The sequence below is a fragment of the Diadema antillarum genome, unplaced genomic scaffold, assembly GCF_040938485.1.
Source record: "Diadema antillarum isolate AM-2024a unplaced genomic scaffold, OU_Dant_1.0 seq00001331_RagTag, whole genome shotgun sequence".
Taxonomy (NCBI): domain Eukaryota; kingdom Metazoa; phylum Echinodermata; class Echinoidea; order Diadematoida; family Diadematidae; genus Diadema; species Diadema antillarum.
Window position 1 is genome coordinate 83,341 of NW_027272101.1, and position 16,088 is coordinate 99,428.

Consider the following 16,088-nt stretch of genomic DNA (forward strand, 5'->3'; position numbering starts at 1 on the left):
CAACTTTTAATTTGTCAGTCATCAGCATTAGAGAAACCCATATGATAAATGAAAGCTGACGACTATAGTTAATATCTACCAGTCTGAAATACTAATGGTTTCAAAGTTCAGAACACATTGTCCTGTAATGGGCAACTGCTTTTCACAAGAGGAAAAGTCTTTAACTCTATCATAAAATTTTCTGAAGAATAAAACACCTGACTGTTATCATGTCACTTTAAATATCTGAAATAACTCCTTCCTTCCTTCAGTTTACAAGTCACAAAAATCATAAACAAATTTTGGTTAACAGGTTCCAAAGTAAGCAATAAATCATACAAGCCATTGTTGAAACAGTCACACTCAGAGAATAATGTGTTAGAGCAATATTTGTACAGTAACAAAACTAGAGTTTATCATAGGGGTTTTTAAACAAGAGGTAAAGCCATTTTGATGATGGATTGGAAGGATCATGATGAAGTGTACAGTATGCATCATGATGAGATCATCTGAATTATGGATCATATCAGGGCTCGACAATAATATTTTTCTTTGGTGGCCTGTTCGGGCCACTCATATCTTGAAATTTGAAATTTTGGTGGCCTGAAAAAGAAGTAAACTGGCCCGAAATGAAAACAAATGTAACAATAAATTTTAAATGTTAGTTGCCTGATCGGGCCACCAAAAGGTACGTGCCTTTGAAATTTGGTGGCCTGACATTAATTTTGAGTGACCTTGGGCCACCTAGCTACTGCTAATGTTGAGCCCTGGATATATCCTATACAATAACACATGTACAAGAGCTACTGCTAATGTTGAGCCCTGGATATATCCTATACAATAACACATGTACAAGACAATAAAAAATTAAAAGTCTATGCTTGGAAGGCTAAATTTTTGACAATGTTAGAGAGCAGCTATAGACTGTGCACACTTGGAAGACTTAACCAACAAAACCAGAATGAAGATGACACCGGGCCATTGTCTTACCGTCTTTATGAAGTGTTCGAGTCTCTTCTCTTCGGAGTAGAGGAGACCAGCATAGGCTGAGTAGAGCAGGACCACCTTAGCCTTCTTCTCCTGACCGGCCCGCCAGAGAATCTTGGTCAGAGCTTCGACAAAACTTCTCCGCTGCTTCCTTTCAGACGACAGCTTTAGACGGGCTGCCACTCTGGCAGGAAAAATAGAATTGGACATCAAACATGGGCCCAAAATCATGACTCACTGATTACCTAGAATTTTCATTCTATTTGGGATCATAAACAAACCATTAATGGCTTATTGTTGTTAAAAAAAACCCACATACAATCATACAATTTCATGTCAACAGAATAGATTCAAATGAATCCATGTTGGAGAATAAACTAATGAAGGATGGCTGATCATACAACTGAAAATTTGTGTAATACCAATCTCACACTGATACCCCTTTTATACTGGGCCTTAGCTCGCTTCAGGTGCGGACCTGAAGCGAGCTAACTCTCAGTATAAAAGGTCGAAAAAAAGTTAGTCCAAGCTAAAGTTAGTCCGCTCTGGGGGGTGGATCAGGTCAGCTTCAGGTCCAAGCTAACTTCAGTATAAAAGGTTCGCGAGTGTAGCCACAGCTAAATTCACTGACCCGTGACCCGAAAGCGGGTACAGTGCTTCCAGGTTGCCAATATGTACATTTACTGCTGTACTGTTGCCACCGGCGCGCTGTGTATTACGCCGCGCATTGGTTTGTTCACTGTTCAGTAAAACTCTCAATGCAATGAACTCTTTTAACTAGCAAACGACATGATTAAATCGTAAGAAAAAAAATAGACCAGCTCAGTACGTATACACTATATATATGCCGATGACTGGTTGAATTTCACGAGTAACGTACCGTATAACAATGGAACTGAATTCGTACTCGTAAGTAAGCATGAAAACTGTTACTGAATTTTCGCGCTCATTGGAAGGACAGCAGGCTAATGGGGGGGGGGGGGGCGATAGGTCTGGTCTCGCACGTAACCTTGGGTGGTCGAGAATGGCAGTATAAAACGACTTGGCCCGAGCTAAAGTTAGCTCGCTTCAGAAGCGAGCTAAAAGTCATGCCCAGTATAAAAGGGGTATGAGTTTCATTTACCCTCTCCCTCTCTCTCCCTTTAAAGGGGATGGCTAGTAACTGATCAGTGGGAATCAGTGGAAATGCTGGGAGATGATTGTTCCAATCCTTATGGGATTCATTCAAGAGCTCATTGTATATCTATTGTTGTGTGAAAATGATTTGCTTCAGAATGGTCTCATATTCAAGTAATGTGCAGTTTAATGCTTCCAGGTTAGCGTCCCTGGTCAGTGACGGAGCATTAATCTGCACATTACTTGAATATGAGACCGTTCTGAAGCAAATCATTTTCACACAACAATAGATGTACAATGAACTCTTGAATGAATCCCATAACTTGAGGATTGGAACAATCATCTCCTAGCATTTCCACTGATTCCCACTGATCAGTTACTAGCCTTCCCCTTTAAATATACATATGTGCTCATATATCAAATATACATGCATATACACACATATATAGATATATATATATCAATATATTTTACATATACATGATATATATATATATATATATATACATATATTAATATAGTTTATATATACATACAAAATATTCATATATATGTATCATATACATATAATAAACCAAAGACAAATAAGACAAAGAATCACAGATCAAAGGAAAATATGTTCCGTTTCTATTCTGAAGAAGAAAGAGTCCTTGTAAAAAAAAAAAAGAGGAAAGGAGAGACAGAGGAGGAGGGAGGGATAGAAGGAAGGATCGAGAGAAGGAAGGACAAGATACAGATAAGAGATGAAGAGAGATGAAAGGATGTGATTAAAATCCACTCACTTTGCTGGGTCAAGTGCTGAGTGGCTTGTTTCTTCTTCTCCTGCTAGAATGATGTGAATGAGTTGAGCCTGTACTGCTATCAGTAATCCTCGGGACTTATCCTTTGATAATGAGAGAAAGGAATGATAACAATAATAAGGATTATATCTCTGGTTCATTCAGTCATTGCTCCTAAACACATTCTATGCAAACTTTGGAACAAGTAATTTTTTTCTGTTACCATGGCAACCCATTATCATCTTTATATTCAGAGTTGAATTTATGAACATTCATGTTCTTTGTTGTTGTTGTTTTTTTCATTGTAGTAGCTAGATCCGTCATGGGTAGAAAGGCAAAGAGACAATCAAAAATCATAATGTACTGTACATGCCATAGACTATAATTTATCTAGCAAATCTAAATTTTCTCTGATCAGGACTTCCTGGTTATTTTATGAGTGATTAAATTTGCAATTGTGGGATGCAGTGTGGGATCTGAATTTATATTTTCATGTTTTTTTAAATTTGCAAATAACACCCAAATGGCGAAAATAAAAGCCCAGCAAAACATGTACAGTATCATCTCTTAGGGCAGAGGCATACAAATAAATGCAATCAAAATTTGGGTGTCACACAACATAAAAGACAATCCCTAAAAATCTAATGGTGATATACCATACTGTAATTATGTTTCTGCTTTGAAGTCAGATAATATTTGACAAATGTGTTACCATGACAACTCAAACATCTTCCAAACACAATTAAGTCAAAGTACAAGTGCAGCGGTACAACATACATGTACAGTCTGTAGTATCACACCATTGTACATCATTAGGTTATGACAGAAATATAACACTGTTGAGAAGAGATCTCTTCATCATTATGTGGAGCATGACTGATAAGAAACATGATCCAAAACACCCTGGCTGTAAAGGTTATCCTGCTGTGACCTCCAAAATACCTACAGGGTTTTCAGTTGCAAAAAATTGATACTAGAACCATATAGCTATACCAAAACGGTATAGCTATACGATGAATTTATACGTCTGAACGCTGACTAACGAAACAACGTATAACGAATGACGTATAACGAAACGATGGTCAGAGCATCATTTCGAACTAGAACTCAATAACGAATCAGCATTCCATCGTGTCCATTGTGCGTCTGAACATATGGCGACCACAGAACGGTATAACTGGGTGGGGCTTAATGGGAGCACGCACGAAAGGTGACCCCATAGCTGTCACTCATGACCATATAACAGCATGCACAGCGGGAAACTGCATATTTATACGACATTTTTCAGAACGGTCGAGATTAGCGTCTGAATGGTCTGTTGGCTATACGATGATTCTTTATACCAGTATGTCATTTCTTTGTTGAGTTTTGGTATGAACTTGCTTGTGTCTGAACAGGGGGAGAGTGTAGTAGGCGAGAAGTATCCTCCAGCAAAATATTTACACCAGTCTAGGAGGCAGTGCTTTGTACCATTGATGTGTTATGATGTCTCCTTTTATCATCACATCCAAAATAATGTGCACTGAAATCACATCAAGACCAGCTTTGATTCAACTCTACTTCAACACTTTACACTAACATGTTTCTTAACCCCGGACTTTCTCTGACCCAGGACTATCGTTAGTCCCGTATCAATTTTTTCAGGTTTTTACACTCGCCAATTAGTCCCGTACTAAGCTCTTGTCCGGGGCTAAGGAGAAAATTGACCTTTTTACACTCGTATTTCTTAGTCCGATACTTTCCAAACCACATGAATATCATGATTACGCTGTGTACGGTACACATACACGCACGCAACGGCAGCACTTGATTACCTCGTTTCTGATTGGTCAGTGAGGGTCAGACTTCGTCTCCGTCGCTTAGCCCAGGATTATTTTTTCGTTCTGTTTACACTTGCTTGGCACCACAATTGCGGTGCTAACCCTGCTATTTTGCAGGGCCAGATAGTACGGGATTATCGATGGGACTAGCCCACTTTGGCAAAAACTAGTGTAAACAGAAAGTGGGCTAAGGATAGTCCCGTACCAACGGTGGGGCTAAGGCCCCCCCTTAGCCCCACCGTTGGTACGGGACTAAGCAAAAATTTACAAGTGTAAAAAGCCCTTTCTTGACATCATCACACAAACTTGTTTGCATACTGGGTGGATGGAAAAAAAAAATTGGAGAACGTTAACCCTGCTTTTTGCAACTTGTTACTATTCAGTGGCTGTGTTTGCATGCGCATATAATTGTCAGCGTCTCCGAGAGGAGGGATTACAGACAAAATGGGCTGAAATTTTATCCTCTGAATGTATTAAATCATCCCTCCTAGAAATTAACGAGCTACCCTCACTGTCACATTGAAAATTCAGTGAATGCACTGACTGAAGCTTTGGTGATGACAGGACTGATACTGTGTCTGAACAAGAAGATTGTAATCATAGGATGGTTCTTGATGTCTAATTATTCAACAAACAAACACTCAACTGATGTTATACTCTCAGTATCATCGATTTCTGAAGGTCGGCAACTGGGCAATGGCTAATAATGAAGCCATATCACTATTAACTGCAACAAATTTTGTAGGCTTGCTCATTATACAGCTAACTTCATCTCCTCCGGATGCCTAACTCGGGGGAATTATCTCGCATTATCTAATTAGCACTATTTGATCAGCTACTTAGAGCATGCCTAATTCCCATGTTATTCCGCTAGAATATATGGATTCTCTACTCATCAACGACGGTATTGACACAACTAATGCCCCAAGGGTAATCAGCACCATGGTAACAGATGTCTATTGTAAGGTAAATAGTCTCAGAGTGCAAACCCATTATTTTTTTCAAGTTCACGGAAACAAAAGTACATTTTGTACGACAAGTTAAAAACATTACTGTCCTTGTTACACTTGAGATGATTGAATCTTCTCTTGCACACATTTCAGTTGTTTGCAGGCAATATAGATTGGGCATGTACTCTATAGGCAAATTTGTATGTGGGGACTTAAAGGTACTGTTTACCAATTGTAGCAGTGATTTCAAAAAATGTTCGAGTTATCACATTTGATGCATATGTGTAGGTCAGTTGTATCACAGAACATCCTACTATATAAAATATTTCCAATAAAGGCTAAAATATAAGGAGATATCACTATTTTTCTCACTAGACCATAACTGTAGACAGTTTAGTCTGGAAATAATGTTTTTTATGACTGTAGTTCACATTTTGTACATTTAACAATACTTAACATTAATTATACTGATTACATTTTTTACACCATTTGGTTGTTTCTATCCCTAACTCACATTTCAGAACTATTTTGAAGCACTAAAGCTGGGTTTTTGTTTCATCTGCAATTTAATAGTAAACAGTGACTTTAAAATCCACACATCAAAGGGTAATCTTAAGTGCGATGCAAGAGAAAAGTCAAGTACAGTTTAGATCAGCAGACTAGTTTAATGGATCCAGCATCCTAAACAGAACTATATCCACCTTGGGAGTTCACGCATACATAAAATACATCCAGCAAATTGGTTCAAACATTGATAGCATCATCAAGTGATGCCTGCTCTTTGGTAGAACTTCCTCTCAGCATTTTGCCGGCTGACTGGGCAAAGTCAATGAAATATTGAGTGACAGCGACATCTCCAGAAATCAGCAAATTTTTAGGTCAGTCTGGTTCTTGCTGCCCTGAGGTTTCAGTTTTTGATCATCTCAGCTTAATGAGATGGCAAAAGCTTTTTATGAAATTGAAGCCTTGACTTACATATTTTTTGATTGGATGACAATTCTTGGTAGAGATATATTGCAAATTGGTGTGTGAATGATAATGGTAATCATTATCATTATCATCATTACCACAGGGGCGGATCCAGGTATTCCGTAAAGGGGAGGCGCCTTTACAAAATTAAAGGTGGGCGCACCACATTAAAGGGGGGTGTATGCGCCCCCCCCCCCCCATTTTTACTTTTTATTTTTGTTTTAACAAAAAAATAAAGAGGGGGTGCGCGCCTGGTGCACCCCCGCCTGGATCCGCCATTGTTGCCTTCACAATCATCACGACAATATAGATGAAAGAACATTATAAATATCATGATAATGGTGATCATCATTCAGTCATCAGCATCATCATCATCATGACAAGAATGTGGAATGTTTATAAAGTTTGATATAAATGTGACAGAGAAAAGAAAAAAAAGGTACAGGTAGTGCACAAGACATTAAAGCAGATACCATTGGCTGTAATGACAAAGTTAAAGGACAAGTTCACCTTCACAGAAATGTGGGTTTTGTGAATGCAGCAATATCAGTAGAACACATCAGTGAGGGTTTGAGGAAAATTGGACAATCCATTCAAAAGTTATGAATTTTTGAAGTTTCTGCTCAGTCACCACTGGATGAGAAGACTACTATAGCCTGTGATGTCAAATGTGTAAAACGACATATAGAAAGTATAAAGAAAATTCAACATATCTTTACTTTTCTCACATAACAAAAGAAAACTCGACTTCTCTCTTTCAGAAGGCAAGGGGAATAATATTACCCTTAACATACATCAGTAACAAGTCGAAGAAATGTGCACTTTATTCAAAAAGTAAAGTTTTGTGACATTCTCTTTTTATTTTCCTTATATTGTCATACGCATGTGACATCATACACTGTGGTAGTCTTCTCATCCAGCGGTGACTGCGCAGATACTTTAAAAAAAATCATAACTTTTGAATGAATTGTCTGATTTTTCCAAAATTTTCACTGATTTGTTCTACTAATATTGTTGCCTTCACTCAATCCACATGTCTATGATGGTGGACTTGTCCTTTAAGTGACATAATATGTGGAAAGTCCTTAGTTTTCTCTTTAAAATCTCATCAATCATATAATGACAGCTTTAATTCCCGACTGCCAGAGTTTGTAAAACTTCCTGTCACTTTCTTTTGTCACAAATACTAAACAAAATTTTTGGAAGAACGGATACTTCTTATGTAAACCATATGAACTGACTGTTAATGCTAATTTTCTACATTTCATATACAGGTGTAATTCCATTTTCCCCTTTCACTTCAGACAAAGTGCAAAGTAAAAAGAAAGAAAAAATATATATATATCGTGTGTTGCTGCAATTACTTAATTGAAAATATCTTGGGCAAAAATTCATCCACAACTGAAAAAAAATGATATTGCTTCTGAATGCCTTTAATGATTTATGCATGTAAAAGGGCTTTAAAGAACTTTATCATCCCTTCCAGGGACCATCTCATCCTATTTGACAACCGTCTCTATGGTTACACGTGATGCAGCCATCACTGATGCTATCACTAACCCTTCCTCTCGTTGTCGTGGAAACGATGAAACCAAGCTTAATTGCGGAGGTCGGGACAGTGTGTGATGAATGATTCAGCAAAGAGACATGCCGACGGGGCACCAGCAGGTAACTTGGTGGTGCTATGGGAAGCCTTAATTCAAATAACATACTGGAATCTATTGTGTCTGTCTATCTGTCTGTCTGTCTGACTGTCTGCCTGAGGTAGTGTGTGCATAGGTCTATGTCAGAGTGTCTGTGTTAGTGCAGTGTACAGGTCTGGGATGTCTGTGTCAGTGTGAGTAGGTCTCTGTTAGTGTGTATGTGTATGTTTACCATTAGAGCAAAATATCACTGAACAGAACAGGATTTCTGAATGCTTAATTTCTATCTATTTGTTTATTCAGTTCAATTATTGCTTTTCTTTACCACATACAATAACAAAGAAAGCACAATGAAAACATGATATCTGATTCAAATAATCCAGACAGAATAATTTTACAACATGGTGGTCACTGTCACAATGACAGTGACATTATTATATCACAGAAAAGACACCAATACACACACACACACACACACACACACACACACACACACACACTTAAACATCAAGTTAATTTTAACCCTTACTGTCCTTCAAGAGTCAATTGGACAAACCCTGGAGAGATTTCTTTGCTGACTGGTAGAGATGTCTGGAAACTAACTGTCAATGAACTGAGATTATCTAATCTCCCTAATCTCCCTAATCCCCATTGTGGTACAATGTCCTTCCTGTTGGACTGAGGCATTGTTATGTCTGAGTTTGCTGTCTAACTTTTAATTACAAGTCAAGGGGGATTGACCCTTCGTGGGCTTTGAGTGCTGGCTGGCACAGAAAACCCATATAGTGGGGCAGATATGTGAAAAAGATGCTCACATCCGGCGGAAAGTATGAAATTTTGCATAGATGGGTATTTTGAGGCGCTGATTTCAAAAATTGCCGGATCCAAGAAATCTGATCACGGGGTCGGCCGCCATTTTGAATTCCAATATGGCCGCCGTCAAAGATCCCTATCTTCAGTTCTGAATGACATTAGCCATTGGAATTTGATATATAAAAGCATGAAGATATGATGACTTCAACAACAGACTTATTTGATGTGTCTGACAAGCTGCACGGCAGCCAATTTGAATTTAATACATATTTGCCATGTTGGAGTGTTGAAAATCTCTATCTCGGGTTTGTAAATTAGGCTACCTGATTGAGCACGCGTTTGTAACTGATAGAGTGCGCGCTGATGTATTTACATTGTGACGTCAGTGAAAGGTGCATTATGCTTCCTTTTTGCTGCACTTTTTGACATGCCCGTGAATGTTAGTCGTGATGTTTGCCTCCGTAGCCACATTGGAATTCAAAATAGCAGGCGTTGCGTTTGTCAGACACATCACATCAGTTAATATTTTAACTCAGTATGTTAAAATACTTGTTTACACCTAATTTCAGGGTCACTCACCACTTAGAAATCGAGAGAGGGATTTTGAATATTTCGTCGAGGCGGCCATATTGGAATTCAAAATGGCGGCCATTCGATGTTTGTCAGACACTCCGAATCAATCTGTCATCAAATTCAATGTGTCAAAACGCTCATGTGTACCAAATTTTGGTGCCACAGGTCATTCAGAACTGAAGATAGTGATCTTTGAATTTGTTTTGTAATGGCGGCCATATTGGAATTCAAAATGGCGGCCGACCCCGTGGTCAGATCTCTTGGATCCGGCAATATTTGAAATCAGCGCCCCAAAATACCCCTATATGCAAAATTTCATACTTTCCGCCGGATGTGAGCATTTCGACCAATTTCTGTTACATATCTGCCCTACTAATACCATTGTACACACACTCCAAAGTCCCTGGCACAAAAAGGGTTAACTGAGAGCTAGACAAACAAAGGTGCTAGGTGCCTGGGCACTATAGGGTTAAAGGTGTCCATAAGTAGATGATTTTTCAAGAGTGGCAACCATTTTAGGTGCTATCAATACTTTGCTTTTCTTCGTGTACATTGTTTTTTATTCTTTCTCCACAATTTCCATGAGGTTTTAAAAGCATTTTTGTCATGTTTCTCACAAACTCACCTTAGGCATGAGTAGTCCGTAAGGAAAAGTGCCCCCTATAGGCCGCCTCAGGAACGAGGCCTTCTTCCATTCGTGGTCCACCATAAACATCCTGGAGCCATAGATCATGCGTTTGATACCCTACAAGTATAGGGTAACAACCAAGCGGGAGTTAGGGTCAAAGGTCATGCACAGGTCAGAGGTCATGCAAACTTAACTCCCTGATGATTGGTAAGCTTCAAATACAAAATATCCCTATTGTCCTGCTATGTGGACAGATCAAACTCGTCTTCATATCTGAATGGTATATGACAAAGGCATTCCTGATTGATGACCACTGCCCAGAAACGAGCCAGAGCACAAAACTACAATAAAAAACACATCACTTTTACCTCTTTTTAGCATGAAGTGGACTTTGACTGCAATAAATAATGAGGTGTTCTCATAACTATCTTTTTTTTATAATGTACTGGCATTTAGGTCTGCAAAAGAAGTAATAAATAATAATAACTGCTTCAAACACCATGGCCCACAATATGGATCGTGTTTTACATCCATCTTCATATGGCAATGTTTACCCTTTTGCTTATGAGATAACTTTGTTATATAATATGGCTTTGAAATACAGTATATTCTTAAAAAGTGCTCAAGTATTGCTGTCTTGGAATAATCTGGCAAACAGGGGGTGTTCACCTTGGCACACATAGCATTACGGTAAAACCAGAAATTTCCATGCATTTTGATTTCATGAATTTCATGACAGCAAAGATTCGCAAATTTAACAGGCACACAAAAGATCTTGTCTACACTATGAATGATGCACTGGATGCTAGTGGCAATTCATAATAATGCCATGCCATGAAAAAAAGGCTGTCAGCTCCAAGTTCCGAAAATTTCATACCGCAAATATTTCTTGCTTTACAGTAGAATAAAAAGAAGAAAACTCACCAGTGCCGTTTCATACGAGATATCTTCTCCTGCTTCTTCCCCTTCTTCCAGCTCTGCCTGCTCCTTGGTCCTTGTCACTTTAAACTCCTCTTTAGAAGTCTGCATAAGAATTGAAGAAATAGAATATTTACACAGCGGTGGATCCAGGAATTCCATAAAGGGGAGGCACTAGTTACAAAATTAAAGGGGGCGCCAGCATCCCACTTTTTTTCTTTTTATATCATTGGTTTTAACAAAAAATAAAGAGGTCACCCGCTGGTGCAGCCCCTTCTGGATCCGCCACTGTTTCTCGACTTATGTCAAAAATCTATTCATCAATACATGATAGAGTATAATACCTGAAATCCTATATTCTTTTCACAATCCATGGATCATCAGTAATACAAGAAAGAGAACACATACATTACACTATTTAAGTTTGATATTATTTTTTTTTTTGCAGGGGGATGGGGGGGGGGGGGGGGCTATTCTGATATGAGATCCAAACATAACTTTATACTGTGTTTTACTTTTCTTTAGGATTCCGATATGTCTATTTTATACTCATGTCTAATCCTGGGTAACATATTGATGAAATAATTCTGTCATTTCTATTGTGTTATTAAATTTTTCAATGTTTTTCTTTGTTGTTGTTCAAAAAAGTGATGATGAGCTCTCATACATATGACAAAAGCCTTTGAAGTCTTAATATGGATCATACATATTGATTATGTATATCATTCCACAAGATAGAAAATATATTAATTTGTACACATTTACATGTATTCTGCGTTAGTTTTTTTCATAGATCCACACATTATAAATACATGAAAGAAAATATGTTATATTCAATGCAATGTTGCCTAAGTTCTCGACACAAACTTTTTTTTCTGGCGGTCCATTTGGGCCACTAAAATCTTTTATCTGAAATGTTTGTGCCCCCCCCCCCCCAAAAAAAAGAAGAAAATAGTGGCCAAATTGAATAGAAATATATCAATCCATTTTGATTCTTACGTGCCCGATAGGGCCACCAAAAGATATTCTTTTTTTGGAAATTTGGTGGCCTGATATCAATTCTTTGTGGCCTCGAGGCCACCGTCTATGTCGAACCCTGCATACCCCTCTTAGAAGAGTCTGCCCCTTTGAATGTTTTTTTTTTTCTCTCTCTCTTTAAACAGAAACATGGCCCCATACAATTCAAATGCTGAGAATCATCTTCGTCATACCACCGTAAAGCAAGACAAGAATTTCATCTGAAGTGACTTAACATTAATAAAAGATGGTCGTGACGTTGATGAAGCACATTTTGGTTTTAATAGCATCCAAATTGTTTGCAGGTTGGGCAGTCCCTGCAGTCACTGGTGCATAATTCATTGTGCCACGTCTGGCTGGACGTGCAAAGTTGATCAGTTACCATGGCAATGGTGCCTGGCGCACCTTGTAAACGCTCTCATATGCAGTCGTATTTCAGGCATCATTACATCCAATCTCGGACACCTGCACGCAATATGTTTGGATGATGTATGCTTTTAAGCACAAATAAGAGACACATGCACAAAGACAGACAGACAGACAGACAGACACACACACACACACACACACACACATATAGACAGGACAACATCTCACGCTATTAACACATACACACACACACGCACACACACACATACACACTATCTCTATCTCTCTCTGTATCTATTTAAATCTATCTTTCTTTTTTTGTTCTCTCTATATCTATTAATCTCTGCCTGTCATTCATTTGTGTATCAAATCAATATGCATGTATTGAACCAAACTTGTGGAAATCAATTCGATCTATATTTAAATTTCAGTCTTATTGACACTGACCTTTTGAGGTTTTTTCAAGAACTTTAAACACATTTCTATGGACACCCTTCTTTTCAGAAGATTTGAGACAAAAGGAAAAAAAAGAAGGGTCTTCTGCCTTTAGCATATCTCAAATAACACTCTGAACAGCAAAACCTAGCACTGGTTTGGTAGTAAAGCAGAACCATTTATTTGAAGATTCCAGTCATGTCTAAGTGTAATGCAGCACAGTTTGCTTCCATTGTAGTTTCAAGCATGTTTCTCAGGCTTTTCGGTTTCCTTGATACCACATATAAGTGATAATTAAAAATACTAATGATTTTCTTCCTTCAAATATATAATCTTCATTTCATGCTTACTGCATTGTTACAAGTAATTTTCCTTTTAAAATAAGAGAAATAACCATTATAGCTGAAGAAGTTCATTTTGTGACATATTGCCATACCTGGGCCCGTACGTATGATGGTATCTTTTTATGCAACAGGGCCCAGGTTTATATAGCCTATGCGAGTTCTATGAATTCCTTTTAGTAAGGGAAGGGACAAAATGAAGAGCTAGGTCACAGCATTTCTTGAGCAATTTTGAAAACTTTTTGCATACATTAACTCAGTATGTGCTCAGGCACACACAACTTGACATACCAAGCTTTATCATCAGCATTCAGTACCGGTAATCCATCTTAATGCGTTCCATCTGGGAACCTGGTGGCCTGTGTATTAAGTCTATGGGAATTTCAGAATTTTGTACAGAACAGGTTAATTTGACCTGTAAAGTTGGCAAGCCCACTTAGTGTAGCAATGTGCATTGGTCCAACAAGAGGGCCAGGGTGACATAATAAGGATTAGGATTATGTAATATCACTTCACTGTTCAATATTATTTTCCAGACAATATTGCTTTCCAGCTGAGCACAACAGGTTATAATGCCCCAAAGCTAGCTTACCATAGGTCGGGCAGCAGAGGCGAACAGGTTGGTAGGCGTGGCATTCTCTAGGGCTGCAGCCAGCTTGTAGAGAGCTGGCGGGGGGGAGGCTGCCGGGACCGCACCCTTGGCAGACATCCTGATGGTCCCTGCTGGGTCCTGCCCCCACCCTCAGTAGATGCCAATACCTCTGTTTGTTTGTTGAATGGCTCCTCCCAACACCCCAAGACTGGATGACACCACCTGAAAAAAAAAAATGAATGAAAGAATGAATGAATGAATGAATGAATGAATGAATAAATAAATAAATAAATAAATAAATAAATAAATAGATAAACAATAAATAAATAAATGCAAATATACATACATACATGAACAAATAAATAAATAGATAAATAAATAAATAAATAAATTAATTAATTAATTAATTGATAAATGAATACTAATAAATAAGTAAATAAATGAATAAATAAATAACTAAATAAATAAATAATGAATAAGTAAATAAATAAATGAATAAATAAATAAATAAATAAATGAATAAATAAATAACTAAATAAATAAATAAATGATAATGAATAAGTAAATAAATAAATGAATAAATAAATAAATAAATAAATAAATAAAAGTTGGGTCTGCCCACAAATAAAGACTGTTTGGATCCTCCCACAAGCAAGGATTGGTTTGTAATCTGCAACAGCAACAAGTGCAGCAGATGAAAGAATGAAGTAATGTCTTCACACTAGCAGAAGCATGACAGAGGCTATACAAATCAGTATAATAATTATTGTAGAGAATTTTTTTTTGGGGGGGGTAAGGATATGGAAAGCAAGGGAAATGCAGAAAAAAGTATTTCACTGAAAAAAACAACAACACATACATTAGTAACTTATCTACCCTTATGGTAGGAAAATTGATAACCTCATCTAATTGCATGGCATGCCATGCAAATGTAGATCATTTCAGGAACAATTAGTGTACAATTAGTGTACAAGAACATTGTACAGCTGTACATGATTTACTACTTTGACAAAAACAAAAAGAACTACTACTATAACAGTGATAATAACTGTTCATACAACACTACTCTAACAATAATGATACTAATTGATTCTACAACCAATCACTACCACTACTGTTATTACCATCACTAATGATGCAAAAATCATTACTAAGTTTGCATGTAAACGAGAAGGAAACAGACAGAGCATTGTAGTAATGAAACCCCTGTGTATCATGACATGAATTCAAAATTTGTCCATGAGTAGCAATGGGGGAAAAAATAGGCTGCTTTGGTATTCAGACATCTCTAAAGGATAACTGGTAGTGACAACATTAATGCGACCATGGCATTTCCACCTGTAATCTCAATGTAATCCTCCTAAATTGTTTCACTCTCTATACCCTGACAGAGGTCCCATCAAGGTCAATACCAACATACAGCGCGACCTCTATTATCTGGCTAGATGTCGCGACCGGCGCCCGCCCATATGAGCAATTTGGCTGGATATGGGAGAAACGATATTTATGTGCATTTACATGTGAAAGCTACCGACCCAGCGGTAGCTACAATGTACATCAGTAGGTAGCGCACATCACAACTGTTGTGTAGTCTATATGCTGTACACGCAGCCCACCGTACTTTTAAACCCATTGAGGACGAACTAATTTTGCTATAACACACATTTCCCATAGACACCTGCCCAAGTATTCTCGGGACTCGTCTTCAACAGGTTAACTTTTAAAGATTTTTTTTTTTTTTTTTTTGCTCCAGAAAATTGAAACATTTTCCCCAATGTAAAATTCAGAACATGTTTTTGTTGGTGTGGGTTTGTAGGAGTTCCAATGGAGTATGAAATAATTTTTTTCCCTCAACTTCACAGTGTGACAGCACCTGGATGATACAAGAATTGAGGTCAGATTATACATTGTACCTAATTTTACAGAGAGGCTATTATGATAACCATTAACAGATACGTTAGTGGCATTTTGATGAATAGAACAATATTTCTTGGGGTCTTTTCTTTTTGCCCATTCATAACAATGGGAAATATGGAAATATATAGACCTAGCAACAACTGATAACAAATCTAAATAGATGGGCCACATTCAGAGTTATTGTGCCTATACGTCTAGTTCCCAGAGCAATTATGCTGCTGTATATATTACGACTGTTCCTA

The 16,088-nt window shown here is 37.8% G+C and overlaps 1 protein-coding gene across 1 annotated transcript in view; it reads right to left on the reverse strand.

Annotated features, from left to right (window-relative positions):
• LOC139708386 (inactive ubiquitin carboxyl-terminal hydrolase MINDY-4B-like) overlaps nt 1–14,103 on the reverse strand; it is a 30,390-nt gene extending 16,287 nt beyond the window's left edge. Inside the window, exons 1-5 of the mRNA XM_071620339.1 lie at nt 13,930–14,103; nt 11,182–11,280; nt 10,255–10,374; nt 2,865–2,965; nt 970–1,150 (exon numbers count right to left, since the gene is read on the reverse strand). Of these exons, the coding sequence (XP_071476440.1) occupies nt 970–1,150; nt 2,865–2,965; nt 10,255–10,374; nt 11,182–11,280; nt 13,930–14,046 (618 nt within the window). The 5' untranslated portion in view covers nt 14,047–14,103. The remainder of the gene's footprint in view (nt 1–969; nt 1,151–2,864; nt 2,966–10,254; nt 10,375–11,181; nt 11,281–13,929) is intronic.
• Nucleotides 14,104–16,088: the final 1,985 nt, after the last annotated feature.